The 16,768-nt window shown below is 33.0% G+C and overlaps 1 protein-coding gene across 1 annotated transcript; it reads right to left on the bottom strand.

Moving 5' to 3' along the window:
* Nucleotides 1-213: 213 nt before the first annotated feature.
* LOC122272361 (uncharacterized) lies at nt 214-6,941 on the bottom strand. The gene is made up of 3 exons (XM_087149477.1): nt 6,632-6,941; nt 3,237-6,518; nt 214-1,547 (listed from the first exon to the last, which is right to left on the bottom strand). Exons 1-3 carry the CDS (start codon nt 6,939-6,941, stop codon nt 214-216), a joined length of 4,926 nt encoding a protein of 1,641 aa, XP_087005603.1.
* Nucleotides 6,942-16,768: the final 9,827 nt, after the last annotated feature.

The raw sequence follows: 16,768 nt of genomic DNA, 5'->3' as shown, positions 1-16,768 counted from the left end.
GAAAAATGAGAAAGAAAAATTTCTGATAATAGTACTGTGTTGGTTGTAAACGTAAATGTTTCTAATTACAATCAACACTAAAACAAGTATCTCATAGAACAAACTCTTTTACTATCACAAGTGTACACAAAGAATATATACATGTTGCCAACAAAAGAATAATGTAAGAAATAATATAATAAATAATATAATAAATAATCACCGCCTCTGCGTTCACGCAGTTGCGTCTGGAACATCCTCCCCACCCTGATCAACCTCAAGAGGAATGATCAGTTGAACAGGTCGGGAGATTTCCTTGCCCTCAGAACGTAAAGTACAAGTCCGGACTTTTCCATCGCGTCCTTTAATTAGTCCGGTTACCAATCCTCTTTTCCACGTATGTCGTGGTCTTACATCTTCGTGAAGTAGTACTATGTCTCCAACACGAACATGAGAAGATTTTTGAATGTTGCGAACTTGGTGGAAAGATCTTAATTGCAATAGATAGTCCTTAGACCATTTCTTCCAAAATGCGTCTAATAAATCCTGTTGTTGCCTGTACAATTTTGTCAGATTTCTACTTGATGCTGCAGGCTGTGACGGTATGGTTGTAAGTCTTTTACCGGTAAGAAAATGGGATGGTGTTAATGATTCTTCAGGATCATCATTTCCTTGTTCATAAACTAACGGTCGACTATTTAATGCGGCTTCAACACCAACTAATGCTGTAGAAAGACCTTCTTCATCTAACAAGGTTCGACCTAGGGATTTTCGCAAACATCTTTTTGTTAGTCCGATCAAACGTTCCCACCATCCTCCCCACCAAGCCGCTCGTGCAACAATAAATTTCCACTTAATTCCCGTCTGGGCATAATATTGCTGAACTTTTGATGATGTTAAGTTGTCCCATAAAATGGATAGCTCTTTATTAGCGGCATGGAAGGTAGTGGCGTTGTCCTTGTATATTGTATGAGGGACTCCTCTTCTGCCTACAAATATTTTTAAGGCAATGAGAAATTTGTCAGTAGTGAGATCAGAGACTAGTTCGATATGTACGGCACGAGTAGTTGAGCAAGTGAAAAGTGCGATATAGGCTGTATTTAAAGGTTTTAAGTTACGAACATAAAGTGGGCCAGCGAAGTCTATGCCAATAGTAGTAAATGGAAGACAAGGTGTAATTCTGTCTCTTGGTAAAGGAGCTTCGATTTGTTGACTTCTAGATGCTTGAGAGATTTTACAAGGTAGACATTTATAGAGCACTCGTTTAATGGCTACACGTCCTCGTATTATCCAGAAGTTGGAACGAATCTCTGAAAGTACTATTTGAACGCCTAAGTGATGAAGCTTCACGTGTGTGTAATATATGAAAAGATGTACAAAAGGATGAGATCCATCAAGAAGCAAAGGGTGTTTTTGCTCATTTTTGAGCGATGCGAACTGTAATCTACCTCCTAATCGTATGAGATTTTCCTGAGGAAACGGGTTAAAACGGCTAATTTTTGAAGATTTTGGCAAAGGGGAATTGTTTTGTAAAGCGTTAAGCTCTGCCGAAAAGCATTGCTTTTGCACTGTAAGAATCCAGTAATTTTTTGCTGTGTTAAGCTCATCACATGTGAGGTCAATAGAAATGTGCAGTGCCGTAGCGAGCTTAACTCGCGCCCGGGGCACAATACCTTTTTAGCGCCCCCCCCCCATTCGAAATCCATCTAATATTATAAGTAAAATATACTCGCAAAGTAATAAATAAATAAAGTAAAATAAATAAAGTCATAGGTACAAGCTAGGCATTAAATTTGAGACAAAAAATTTTAGTTGAGAAAACAAGACTAGATTTTGAAATGTATATGATCATCTAGAATTAGTTCAAAAGATACCTATTATTTATTTTACATATTTATAAAGAAATATTTTAAAAACACGCAACTTTAAAACAATAAAAAAGTAAATATTTATTATCTCTATGGAGATACATATATTTAATAATATGATTATAATACATTAATGAAGCTAATAACTATATATAAATTTTCCGCTTTTGATGAAGCAAATTTTTCAATAATATCATCAAAGTTGATCATTTCAAATTTTTTCATACCCTATTCACTGAATAATAGAATCGTCGAGTAGATGTAGTAAGTAATCTTATTTGTTTTATTACTAACCAAGAATGCCTTGAACTTGAAAGGTAGCAACACAGTGAAATATACACTATAATTTATGCTAACATTAAACTTATAACATTTAATAACATTTCATTTTTATTCTAAGCAGAGAGTGATGACAAGGACGCAAAACTGAAAAATACAGGCACAAAATAACTTAAAACATTAATATTTCGGGTATTTACCTAACTTGTAGCGGAATTCCACAACCTGTCGCAAGTGTCACGGATAAGTACAGTCACGAAAAAAAGTATCCGGAAAGTAACAAATAAAGAATCATTTATTTTTTGAAACAGATAATTCTCAGGTACACAACAAATACGGCGTTTGTGTCCTTTCCTAGAAACAGCAAAACGCTGTATTTGTTGTGTGTCTGAGAAGTATCTATAATAAAAAATAGACAATCTTTTAGTTGTTATTTTCGGGATACTTTTTTCCGTGACTGTACATATAAGTACATTAGAGTGCTATTGTTATCGTTTTAAAATAACAAGCGTAAGCTACATTGCGTTTATAGAAGCAAAAATAAATAGTGTTCTGAAAGAAAGAATGTTTGTACTTTGTACACTGTACAAACATACAAACACTTTGTACACTGATGTTTGTACTTTGTACACTGCAAATATTTGGAGATAATATATGTAACCACACAGCGTAGATGCCAAAAGGAAGTGCTGACAGACACAGGTCGAGTTAGCCCAGTCGAAAAGACGTGTCATTTCTATTATGAATATATTATTACAGTTTGATTAGTGTTCCTTTTTATTTACGAATTAACATTTATTATATTTCACCGGCACTAAATTTAAAATATATTTTCCAGAAATAAATTATAATAAAAATAAAAATTATCCAACAATTTTTTTTGTTTTGCTGACCATTTGGCGCCCCTTTGTGTGCAGCGCCCGGGGCATGATGCCCCCCCTTGCTCCCCCCTCGCTACGCCACTGGAAATGTGTTGCTTGGATCGACAGTTATACAAGAAGCGAAATATCCATGCTGTAACTCTAAGAAGTTTCATATATGAACTGAAGCGCGATATATCAATAAGAGGTTGGTAAGAAGTTATCAATAAAGATTGAGAAGCTGGTTTACGTAGTTCAGAATAAATATCTGGATTAGCGTTACTCAGTTGTTTTGAAGGCCAAAATTTTGATGACTGGGTTAGCCAGGTAGGTCCTAGCCACCAAAGATCCAATGATTTAAGCTCTGTTGGTGCAACACCACGAGACAAGTGGTCGGCAGTATTTTCATTGTCAGGGCAATGCCGCCATTGTTTTGGATTTGTGTAATTGAGAATTTCGTTCGTTCGGTTACAGACAAAAGTTTTCCAACGATTTGGATCACCTTGTATCCAATTTAAGGCAACTGTTGAGTCACTCCAAAGTGTTGCTGTGTTCCTATCCAGTTTAGTTTCTGTACAAAAATAGTGGAGTAATCGAGCACCCAATAATGCGGCTAACAGCTGTAAGCGGGGAAGTGTTATTCTTTTCAGAGGAGAAAGTCTATTACGACTGCAAACCATTCGAACATGAAATTTAGTATCTTCTGAGAATCGTACATATAACACTGTTCCGTAAGCACGTTCCGAAGCATCGCAGAATACGTGAATGGTAACTTCAGCAGAAGATATTCCAATCCATCTGGGGATTCGAATGTTGTTTAAATGTGGTAAGTCTATAATCCATTTTGAAAACCTTGATGCGATAGATGGGGGTAAAAGTTCGTCCCATTCAATACCGCATAGCCATGTATCTTGAAAGAGAATTTTTCCTATTACAGTAGATGGTGAGAAAATTCCCAAGGGATCAAAAATCTTTGAGATTGTTTTCAGAAGTAAGCGTTTAGTGATCGGTTCCTTAAATAAATCGTGGTCATGCTCCTTAATATTTTGATGAAAGGAATCTTCTTCTGTATCCCAATGAACACCTAAGACTTGAGTCTTACTTTTAAACTTTATTTTTTCTTTCTTCCATTCGTTTTTCAAAACTTGTGAGTTGGTACTCCATTTCGCTAAGGGAAGGTTTATAAGACTCGTGAGTTCTTGCATTTCGGGAAATAGGGTCTTCGCTTCGATTTCTGAATCAACTCCCACAACGAAATCATCCATGAAAATATTGCCTTTTAGATGTTTAGCTGCTGTGGGATAAATGTTGGAGTACATGCAGCATAATTCGTCAAGTGTAGCTGAAAGAAGGAATGGGCTGCTGGTTAATCCAAAGGGTAAACGTGTAAATTGATAGACCACAATTTCATTCTCTAGCTGCAAATGTCCATCATCACTTTTCCTAGTTTTGAACCATAGAAACTTAGTAGCACATCTGTCTTTTTCCCACAAAGTTAATTGTAAGAAAGCCTGACTTCCATCACAAATAATTGCTTGTTTGTGAAGACGAAATCGTGATAAAGTGGCTAAAATTTCTGGAAGTAAGTTGGGACCTTGTTCTAAAACATCGTTTAATGATGGATGACCTGGTGTGTGAGAAGAGGCGTCAAACACTATTCGTCCCTTAATTTCTGCGTTTTTCTCTTTAATGACTAGATGATGGGGTATGTAATAGCTTTTTTCTTCCTTATCATGATTTTCCGGCGCTATTTCAACTTGCCTTTTGTCTATGTAATCTTCCATGAGTGTAACATACATTTCCTTTAAGCTAGGATCTGTTTGGAGCTTCTTGCACAATGTATTGAAGCGTTTTGATGCTACGTGATAGTTATTTGAAGAAAGAGTAACGTCTTTCTTCCAAGGTAATCTAACAACACGACGATTTTCTAGGACTTCATAAGAGCTTCGAAAGTCTTCCAATATTTCAGAATTTCGAATGGACATTTCTTTGTCTTGCATGGCTTTAATACCTAAAGTATCTAAGTCCCAGAATTTCCTAGCTTGATCATCCAAAATATATGGTGATGTTATGCTGATATTATGAACTGACGATAAAGAAGCGACAAATGTATGAGATCTGGATCCAGACAAAATCCAGCCAAAGATTGATGGAATGAGCACAATTGTTTCCGAGAGTCTGAAAGGAATCTCAGAATTCACCACCGTCCAGTAAAAATCTGCACCAATCAAAACTTCTATATGCATCTCTTGAATGGTGTCATTCGGATCAGCAAGTTTAAATTTTTTCTTATGAGCCGTAGAAGCAATCTCTAATGGAACTGATGGATGAACTGCATATCTATTAGAACTTTCAAATGCATGTAGATAAATTTCTGACTGATTCCAAATACTTGATAGTTTAAATCTTACTTTTCGTCTCGATTGAGCCTGATTTGATGATGATTCGAATGCATGAATTTCAAGTGAATCAGAGCTAATAACATCTAATTTTAGGTAGTCTACAAGATGTGAATGAATGAAACTGGTTTGACTTCCACAATCTAAAATGCATCTTGTAAGCTTAGTAATGCCAGTTGGGCCAGTTATATATACTCGAGCAGTCTGTAAGTGAGTAAAATTAGGTGTACGAGTATCGATGTTATTTGTAGAAATAGATTGGCTAGGTTGATTTGAACTGTCATTTTTACAAATAGAGACATGGTGCTTCTTTTTGCATCTTATGCAGAACGCTTTATCTCTGCGAAGGCAATTTTTTATACTATGGCCACGATTAGTACACAGGAAGCATCTACCAGAGGTTTTTAATTTTTGGATTCGAGTATCGATATCAGTTATGTTCGTACAATCTTGCGGCCAGTGACCGTTAATTTCACAGAAGGGGCAAAATGGAGATGGTTTTTTAGTCTGGTTAACCTTTTTAGAATTCACATGCAAGGCTGCTGTAGATGTCTTAAATGTGTAATCAAAGTTTTGCTCACCTCGAATTTTTAGTGTTGTGAGAGCACCTTCTACTTCTTCAGATAAATATTGCACTAGTTTATTCATATCACCTTCAGATATTTTCTCTCTTTTTGCGTAAATGATCCATCGGCGACAAATATCATCCGGAAAGGCACGTAAAATTTTTGGAGCCAAAACTCGCCCGTAAGCGTTGATATCCTCTCCTAAAGCCGTTAAAGCGTTTAGTCTTCTGTTGCATTCTATAAATACTTCATTCAATGCAATAGGAGTGGGATTACGTATTGGCGAAATATTCTCCAAAAAGTCTAAATGGGCTTGAATTATTCTGTTTTTGTCGCCATATCGGTTTTGAAGAAGAGCTTTTGTAGTTTCATATGTGCTGGCACTAACACTGATTCCGTCGACTAAACGTCTAGGTTCATCTGCTAAATATCCTCGCAAAAACACATGTTTATCAATTAATGATAAACTATTATTATCGTCTATAGAAGATTTAAATTGTTCCCAGAAACACTGCCATTGTTCAATATCACCTCGAAAAGTATGGAGTTTAATAGTAGGAAGTTTCACTGTGTGAGAGTGAGAAACGGGTAATTGCATAACGGGTACTTGTGTAACAGGTATTTGAGAAACGGTTACTTCTGGCGATTGGAACGTATTAACGTAAAATTATTTCTACTACCAAATTTTTTTGCTTTAAAGATAGCGAGTTCGGCATTATCCACGTATTCTTCACATTGAATAATATCATTGTCATAATCACCATCTGTTAATAAACTATGAATGTCGTTATCCAATTTCTTCATTTCTAACAAGCAATCGGAAAGCCGATGAGTAATATATTCGACATTTTCATTTAAAGTGTCAGAGGTTTCAGAAAGATCGGAATTTAATTGAGTAATGAATCGAGTAACATTACCTCGCACTGTTCTTCTTTTTCTTTTCAAAAGTGCCAGACTATCGCCAAGTTCTTTATCGTTTGGTTTCTCCATCATTGAGCAATACTGATGTTTGAAGTTTCGTTATTTTTTAAAAGAGTGACTGCGTAAATTATTCATCTGATTCGTATTTAATTTTAAACCGAGTTGTTTCGGCACCAAAATGTGTTGGTTGTAAACGTAAATGTTTCTAATTACAATCAACACTAAAACAAGTATCTCATAGAACAAACTCTTTTACTATCACAAGTGTACACAAAGAATATATACATGTTGCCAATAAAAGAATAATGTAAGAAATAATATAATAAATAATATAATAAATAATCACCGCCTCTGCGTTCACGCAGTTGCGTCTGGAACAAGTACCAAAACTTGAAACAAATTCTTTAAAAAAATTGAAAGATTTTGAAAATTAAAATTCGTGTACAATAATATTTGAGGATTTTATTAGTAATTTATACTAACAGAAATTCAAATAAAAGTTTTGTTCATTAGTTTTACTCTTGGGTTTTACTACACTGTGAAAAGTTCAGGATCAAATTACGGTGAAAAGCTCTGGCTCCTCGAAATGCAACATCTGTAAAATCCATTTTATCGTAAAATTTTATACCTAATTTTTATAGAATTTTATTACGGTGATTCAGTGATTTTATAGTAAGTAATATCGTGAAAATTACGGTAAATCAGGTTTTTTGTTCCATGAAATTTTACAGTAAAGTTTTATTTCAAGGTAAAATGTACCGTCATCCTGAGTGCCAGCAGGGGAGAGTGGGATCAATTGTAAAATTTTTTACTTAACTATTTTTAACTAACAAAAAATCCAATATATTATTAGTATTAATTGACAGACGAGTAAAGTAGACTATCCTCTACTAGAAAAAAAAACCTTGTTTTAAATGTTATTATATTAGTTATTAAAAATTTTTGACAGTCGTACACTTGTTACAATTGTCCCCACTTACGGGGTCAATTGTAACAGTTCATAAATTCAACTAAAACATAGTTAATTATACATATTATCATAGTTGTGATATATTTTTTTATTGATCAAAATATTAGTGATATTTTAGGAGCAAAAATAATAATGAGCAGAGACCTAAAGGGTTAAACTTTTAACTTTAAGGGGTTAAAAATTTTAATTTATGCTGTGAAAGGTGACAAATAAAATAATGCACATGCAACATAATATAAATGATATAGGAAACTATTGGTGGTTCTTAAAGAGTTAAGTAACATAAAGGTTTGTAAACATAAGATTATTTATTTTCAGCTGTTACAATCGTCCTTTTACTTATTGTTACAATCGTCCCCAAGACGCCATTTCAGCTTCATTTGTTAAAAACAATGCTAGTTAATTAACAAAACTAATTTTTTTTGAAATGTTAATTAAGGTGTCCACTTACATATTCGGTTAATAATTTTTATTTGTTTAAACAAAATTACTTTGTTACAATATAATATTCTACTACCAAAGAAGTACTCACGTAGCATGAAAATATCTTTTGTGATGTAACTCTTACAAAAGTATATAAAAATGGTTGCCAGCAGGGGTGTACATGTAGATTTATCAAATACACCTTGTGCGCCACCTAGGAACCAAATCTAGAACCCGACACTCGAAATTTTTGCTCTGTTACAATCGTACCCTGTTACAATTGACCCCACTCTCCCCTACTTTTAATCAGAATTTGTACAACCTTTTAAATTTCTTATTACTTTCCATCTCCCTATTTTATATAGCTTGAATAATCATACATTATTGTTTCGTAATCATTAGCTACAAAAAAAAAAATATTTGTTTTTGAAGCTATACAGAATACAGTAAGCTATTTTGAGTTCTAATTCCCCCCCCCCCTTTAATAAAGAATATCAAATGAAAGATTACTGGCTTATTACCAAAAGTTTTTCGCGTTACAGAAAAACTGTAGCTTTAACAAATCAATAAAATATATGAAATATTAAAGTGCAGAAATCAGTTATTAACTAACGTGCAAATAAATTAAGGGGTGGTCCGTTTCAGTGCCAAAGATCAAATTAACTAGAAATTACCTAGTTTCTCAAATTACCCAGGTAATCTCCTTATTACGTACTACACAAGTGGAAATAAGATCTTTGCTGGGACAACAACGTTTCTATTCACTGAAATTAACATAATGTTGTTAATTTATTTTCTCGCCATCTAAAGAATATCAAATCATTAGAATCAAACAATTAAAACATTAATTTATAGAATCAATCATCAATCACTTTAAAAACGGTAATATGAAGAATCAAAGGAATTAAGATATTATTAAAATTAAAGAAATTAACATAATGTCATTGATTTATTTTTCGATATCTAACGAATCAAGTCAAAACAATCAAGAAATTTAGTTATTGTAATGAAACAAACAAACTTTTAAGCTTTAACTATACGGAACCATTAATGCGTATATTACCTAGGTAAATTGCTGAAAACTCTCGATTCCTCACTTTAACTGATTACTTTAGTTAACCCTTTAACGGGCCCTTTATTTCTAGTAAAGGTAAATTAAAGTATTTTTGGAATTGAAATTGTTTTAAGAACAGTAATTGATATTAAAAAAAAAACTCATTTAGTTTATAAAAATGGTATTTTTTTGGTGGTAATTATATTTAACATGACATATTAGGAACTTACTGACTTTTATTTTTTTTATTTATTTATAAAATAAATTCCTTAAATGCTACAAACTTCAAAAGGAATTATGCACTTTATAACTTTTATACGTTTTTTAAAAGTGACAAATGGTTACCAATTTTATTCAAACTCACTTCAAGAAAACTGAAGTTATTGAAAAATGGAAACCTTAATTAAAAGTGGTAAAACGTGGTGGTAAGTATACTTACCACGGCCTTCAAAAGAGTTAATCTGCGGATTTGTTAAAGAATTTGCTTATTAACGGCTTTCGAGAGTAAGTGCGCTAAAAATGATTGGATATGAATCCCTCCACAGAAGCTTTGACAATTTTGAGCAGAAAAAATCAAAGTGATAGAAAATAAAAAGTCCGAAAATTTTCTTAACTTAAAAAGAAAAATACTGAATTCACAGCAATGAATACTGAGACAAACCGCCTCGTGGCTGAGCGGTAGCGCTTCGCGCTGTCGTGCCGCAGGTCCCTGGTTCGATCCTGGGGCCGGGCAAGAGCCCATCCTTTCATCCCTTCAGTGGGTCGATAAATGAGTACCAAGCATGCTTGGGAACTAAACACTGGGGGGGTTCCGCGTTCGGCTGACCACCTGACCGGAACATCTGCTCCTGCACACCGGAGCCCAAAGTCAAGAAAACTGAGATGGGCACAGTAGGCCTTGGCCCTCTATGGGCTGTCGCGCCACTGTGCTTAGTTTAGTAGAATACTGAGTACATTTGCATTGTCCGAATTATTTATATGTTGTATTAATAAAATAATTTTAAATGCTATTTAATCATTAATATTACAGGTTTGGAAAAAAAGCTATTATAAATGTTTCATGATACTAATAGAAATTTATATATATAAATTTTATTATAATGATGAGGAGCGGTCGAAAGGTTTGACCCCTAACAGTAATTTTACTTTTTGGCCATTTCACCCAACCTCATGAACTTTTTAAGCAAATTGAAAAACTTATGCACACAATTATAAAATTCATTTATCTAAAGATATTTACATGCAAAAAAGAAATGTTAATAATTATTTAGTACTTTTCTAATTTTTTTTATTAATATTCGAAAAAAATATTGAATTTCAAGGTATACAAATCATTACAAAATTTGAAATATTTTAATTTTAAATGGTAAAATACGAAATTTTCATGAAGTCGGCCGAATAGTTTCTGTGTTACCAAATAAACTTTTACCAAGTCGTTCATTAAAAATTCAATTTTTCAAGAATTTCTACCATATTTTGAATTTTGAAATTACATTCCTTAAAATGGAATGGTGCACGAATTTGTATGCCATACCATTCAATATTTTTCGATTATTAATTAATAAAATAATAAATAGTCATTAAAAGTAATTTTTAGGATAAAAATTTCTTCAGTCAAATGAATTTTTGTAATTGCCTCCAAAAATGTTTCTAATCACTGAAGAAGTTCCCGACATTTGGTGAAATTACATCAATGGATTCTAGCTTTCGAACGATCTCCTGACAAAATTATTGAGACCCTTTGTCCAGATTGCGACTAACCCTCATATCTTGAGTGTAAAGAAACTGAATCTATCGAGAGAAAAAATGCATGTTTAGTCAGAAGAAATGCGTCTTTGTGTCTGCTTTAATTAATTAACATATTTTAGATTAGACTGTCAAGCGATTGAGTCCTAGTGTGTGAAAATTCGATCAATAAATCAAAAGTTATTCAGGGTGTTCACTTTTTATTTTGTTATCTGTACATTTCTAAAACATATAAACAAACTAAATCTTTTGTTTTTTGATTCATAAATCTAATAAAGGACTTAATATGAGATGATAATGATTATGATATGATCACCATTGATGATTGATAAAAGATCATAATTACTATGATGCGATCACAGTGCGCTCCTTCGCTAAATGAGGAATGAGTTAACAATTAAGAATGACAGCCTCAGAAAGAAAATCAAATAATTAAGCATTCGAAAATGAATAAATAAATTAATGGGGGAGAGTGTTGTACCATGAGGTGAACTGAATAGCCCTGCTGCCATCAACTGGTGACTAACAAAACGAACTTATAGTTTTTCCCTTAGCCACCAAGAGTTAGTGTAGAGTAACTAGCAACTTTAAAGTGAGGTTTTTGGGAGCTAGAAAATACAAAGAAAAAATTTCATCGGAAAATAATTTATTATCATTCCCCCCTGAATGATTAGTGTTAAAAATTAAGATAGAGTATTACTTTTAATTGTGTTCCACTTAATAGTATGGCTAGTTAATCTGAACAACTCACCGCAAACGCTTGTAAAGGCGCTTTTTTTTCTCACTGTGTTGCACCTTGGGACTAAATTGCAGTTGAATCTTAAGACGTTCCCATGGCTGGAACCAAAGAAAACCAAAAGAAACCCCGGAATGAAGACCAAAGCCAAAATTATAAACCGGTTTTGAGGATGAACAAAATACTTTTTTGTCTTACGAAGAAGTTGATCACATGTTCATGCAAGAATTAATAGAACGGGTGTTTAAAGAAGAATTAGACATAGCCCTTCATTATGATTTTGAATTCATTATGAATTGACACATTATGACCTTTATTATGAATTGACACATTATTGGCCAAAAGAACATCATTTCATGCAACTTCAGAGACTTTGAAAAACAGCCTTAAACCAGCAATAGTTTCCTACCTACCTCTTCACTAAAACTAAATATCCCAATACTTTGCAAGACTTATGTATACGTTTTATTATCATTATTATTTCAGAGTGTCTAAATCAAAAGAGTGGCAGCAAAAAGAGGTGATTTCTTGGCAAATTCGATTATATACTGTCTGCCTAACAAAATAACTAACCCACTAGTTTTCTAGAGAACCATCGGGGAATATGGTTGCAACTTTTAACTTCTTGAAAAGTGTTTTAATTTGTTTTCATAGCAGCAGACAGCCCCAGAATCTGAGACGCGAGGAGTTTTTTTAGTTAGACAGACAGCAACCTCCATGAATGCCCTTAAATATACCATGAACACTTCTTTCTATTTAAGCACTTTATATTATCTACTTATAGTATCTAGATAACTCTCCAAGGTGCACCAGAATAGGTGTCTCTAAAGTAAAGTCTTATCAGTACAAGAAAACAAATAAGTCTTATCACTACAAGAAAACGAATCAGTCTTATCAGTACAAGAAAACGAATCAGTCTTATCAGTACAAGAAAACGAATCAGTCTTATCACTACAAGAAAACGAATCAGTCTTATCAGTACAAGAAAACGAATAGATTGTGATGAACAAGAGAGGCCTTCAAATGAAACAACCCCGAGAGTGACCCTGGGTTGCAGGGGTGTAAATGCACAGATGTAAAGATGTGCTGTTTACAAAGCTCCAAGTTATAACTGGAGAATGTTCAGTAATAAAAATTATCAGTAGTATAAATTACAGTTGTTATATGCCCTACTATGCGACAATACACATTACACCAAAACTCTAATAACTACTGTCTCATTTCTATTTATAACTTCACACGGACGACTGAAAAACTCATTACAGCTGGCACGCACTGCTTCTTCAGGAAAAAAAACTTACTACGGAAAATATATCTGACACGTTCCTTGATAGTTCATGCATAGTAATGTAAAGTGTATATGTAAGTTCGTGTTTATGAAAGTTCGTGTAAATGTAAGCTAGTGTAAAAAGTAGTACGTTTTATACATAAAAACTATTGCAACTTTTTATTCGATTGTATAGTCTCGTTCAGTTCAGCGTAAAAAGTAACATCAGAAAATATATCTTACATGTTCAGATAGTTCATGTCTAACAATGTAAAGTGTATATATATGTTAATGTCAAAAGTGACAGTTTAGAAGCCATGGTGACTTAGGAGATAGAGCGCTCGTCTCCCAATGAAGTTAAGCGGGTTCGAATCCCAGCGATCGCTGGTCGATTCGAATTCCGCGCACGGCTCGCACCTACCACAGTGCTCACGTAAAATATCCTTGGGGGTAGACAGATCATGCGTTAGAGTCCTCTTGCCGTCAGGCTAACCGTGGGAGGTTTTCTTGGTTTTTCAACCAATGTAACGAAAATGCTGGTTAGTTCCATCAAAAAGTAGTTCACGAATACAGATTTCCTCCTATACTTGATCGAGGAGTTCCCTTGTCTTCTGGTTTAGAATCAAAATTACAAGGCTACGGAGTTGAACATTGGTAGTCATAAGTCCTAAATTGGGTCGGCTGTTTAACAACGGTTTAAAGAGAAAAAAAAGGCGATATTTTTATATATAAAAACTCTAGCAACTTTTTTACTGTTTGTTTCATTAAGCTCTGTATATTCTTATTCGATTCAGCGAGAAAAGTTACACAAAAAAAGTTGTCTCACTTGTTTAGATAGCTATATCAGATGCAAAAATTGTACGTTGTGTACATAAAAAGCTTGCAACTTTTAAACTATAAGTGAGATCGTTTCGGGATTGGTATCATACCATTCAGCGTGGAAAAATATACGGGAAACAATTTTTACTTGCCTGTTTAGAAAACATTCGATTCTCCCCCTCAAATCACCCCTACATTTCCCTCAAAAAAGGGGGAAGGCATTCGGAGGTGAATAAAGAAGCATATAACTATTATTGATAATAACATGACAAAGGTGTTTGTGAAAAAATATTTTGGTTATTAATTTTTCGAAGAAATCGCAGTGAATAAACGTAGCGAGGTTAGCGAATGTTCTGGATTAACAATTTTTTGTTGAAAATATATACAGCGGAGTCTAACACATTAAGGACATATAAAAATTGTAATGATGTAGCTATAAATTCTTATTTCTTTCCACCGTTCTGTTATAACTTGTGAAAACCAAATAAAAAAGTTTTCTCAAACAAAGAAAGAAAAATAGTGAAAATTATTTGTAGAATGAGCTCACTGATCACAGTTATAGTGAATAACATTATGAAACAGTAGTATATGAGCAATAAAACTCTGCAAATATAGACTAAATGAAGGCACATTTAACTGCAACAAATTCAATCAATTTTTACGATACAAAAATAATTCCAAAATCGTAATTGAAATTTTTAAAAGCCGATTCATTTGGTCATCGTCAGCCAATCCGAGTCTTTCTTTCTTTCTTGACTTTTCTTCTTCGCTGTACTAGAAGTTTAGAAATTTGACCAGCTGTCTTATTCAACATCAGCCAACTTACTTCCACCATCCTGGTTAAACAGAGCCTGTACATTTCTATTTGAGATTATGCTGAAACTGCGAGTTATAAATAACGTGGCTTAAGAATTACGGAAATGTTGTTAAAGGCAAGGGGAGATATTTCAGAATTACATTTTTCAATTGATTATTTTTAAAAGATGGCTCAGAAACCAGAACATGATCAGTAATAGAAATAACTTTTCGTTAATGTGTTTTTTACTTGTTTATGTTACGGTGAAGAAGTAAAATAAATCTTTTAAAAGAAATGCCAATTAATTTTCAGTTCAAGGAAAATTATATTCATTTGCTTAGCTGAGTAACTGAGAAACGTTTGATAAAATGTCACTATTTTTTTCCTATTATTTCTAAATTATCTGACAAAAAATACACCATGACAGTTTAGAATGTATGATTGTTAGTATCTTTTTCAAAATGACATGAATTTTTTTTCAAAGGAGTTAAAAGTGACAAAATGATTTCCTAACTGGCATTTATCTAAGAAAAATGAGATATTCGTATCAGTTTTTAAATATATATTAATTATATAACAGTTTGAGACGCTTTGAATCTGTAATAACACTGTTATGATTTTTATTTTATAAATACATTATTATTATTAAAAAAACTCATCCACTATATTATGTAGGTTATTTCAAAATTTATGGAAGGAAACTTTATGCACAGCTTTATAATTAAAAACTTTTATTTTTTTATTGGTTTATTTAAGAATTATTCAAGGCAAAAGTGCACCGAAATTAATATTTTCTATAAGGTTTCAAGAATTTTTATTTTTTGTGTATTTATGTTTTTAGTGATGCTGAATACCAATCCATTTAACAATCACAATTTTTTCCTAGAAAAACTGAAAATTTTTATTTTCCATCAAATTTTTTTTCTTTTTCTAGTTTTAGTAATAAAATTGGATGGTAAACTAGAGAACATTTTCCACAAATCCTGTACCGACAATTAACCGTAGATTAATAAATAAATTAATAATATAGAACTGAAATGCTGTGTCTTTCTCACTACTTATAAAGGAAAAATGGAGGACAGCGATTTATTGAGTTCTGAAATTTTTTAAAAGTTCTCTTTTAGAGTCTCGTAACAAAAACTGAAATATTTCCGTCCTCTGAGAGGAATAAACACTCCCGATAACTGTAATGTTTAAAGTATTTTCCATTCTTTTAAACCACTTTTTATCCGTTTTTAAGCAATTTAATTAATAAAATAGCACTCACATTAGTCTTACTAGTGCAAAAAAATGTCCACTTACTGGAGACTCCTACTCTCAGAAACAGTGGTTGGAAAAACTACCTCATTTTTGTAGTTTATTGCAGCAGTTACAAATGTAGTTAACTACACCTATTTTTTTGAAATGTAGTGACAACAAACTACTTTGGAATAAAATAGCTACTTCACTACTTTAAGGAGATGAACTTTGCTGCAGAACTTAATTTACACTTAGGTTCAAAATGGTTTTGAATAAGAATTGGCTTACATTAAATATAAGGGAATAATTAAGAATTGTTTATTCATGCTTACGTGAGCCAGTTTGTTTTTCGAATTTGTTCATTTAACCTTCAACTTTTTATGTCTTTTTCCACAGTGAATATTTAATTTAAAAAAAGTCGAAACTATCAAATACTTGCCATTTTTTAATTGTTTAATACTCTTTCCTTTCATCTAGGAAATTAAGTACATCAAAAATACGTTGCCTACGTTTGAAAAAACATCTATGTTTCACGAGAGTGCATTCGCATTTGAAAGTGTGACCGAAGTTATTAATTATCTATTTTTCGTTAAAGGATAGTTTATATATTAGTTATAAGTAATTTCTATTAAGCTTCAGCTGCATACGTAGGGTCATTTTCATCGCATCCGTTGACGGACCGCGGAGATTTGTACCCATAAAATTTAAAAAAAAAAATTAATTGCGTTAGAGCTGTGTTATTATTCTTAACTAACGTTAAAAGTAGTTGACAGGAACCGCTACAAACTACTGTTTTATCGTATCGCAATACACTGCAAACTACGAAAAAGGGTAGCGACTACGATA

This window comes from Parasteatoda tepidariorum, chromosome 8 (assembly GCF_982258835.1).
Source record: "Parasteatoda tepidariorum strain Cologne lab strain chromosome 8, Ptep-v5.0, whole genome shotgun sequence".
Taxonomy (NCBI): Eukaryota; Metazoa; Arthropoda; class Arachnida; order Araneae; family Theridiidae; genus Parasteatoda; species Parasteatoda tepidariorum.
Note: the sequence above shows the minus strand (reverse complement) of the source record. Positions and strands in the feature narration are given on the sequence as shown.

What these genes read in the sequence shown, in the direction of transcription:
- LOC122272361 (XM_087149477.1), bottom strand. Translation starts at nt 6,941, where the DNA reads ATGGAGAAACCAAACGATAAAGAACTTGGCGATAGTCTGGCACTTTTG. An exon ending in CTTTAAAGCAAAAAAATTTG is followed by an intron (nt 6,519 to 6,631) that starts GTAGTAGAAATA and finishes ACTCTCACACAG; the next exon opens with TGAAACTTCCTACTATTAAA. An exon ending in AGATATTTATTCTGAACTAC is followed by an intron (nt 1,548 to 3,236) that starts GTAAACCAGCTT and finishes GGATTCTTACAG; the next exon opens with TGCAAAAGCAATGCTTTTCG.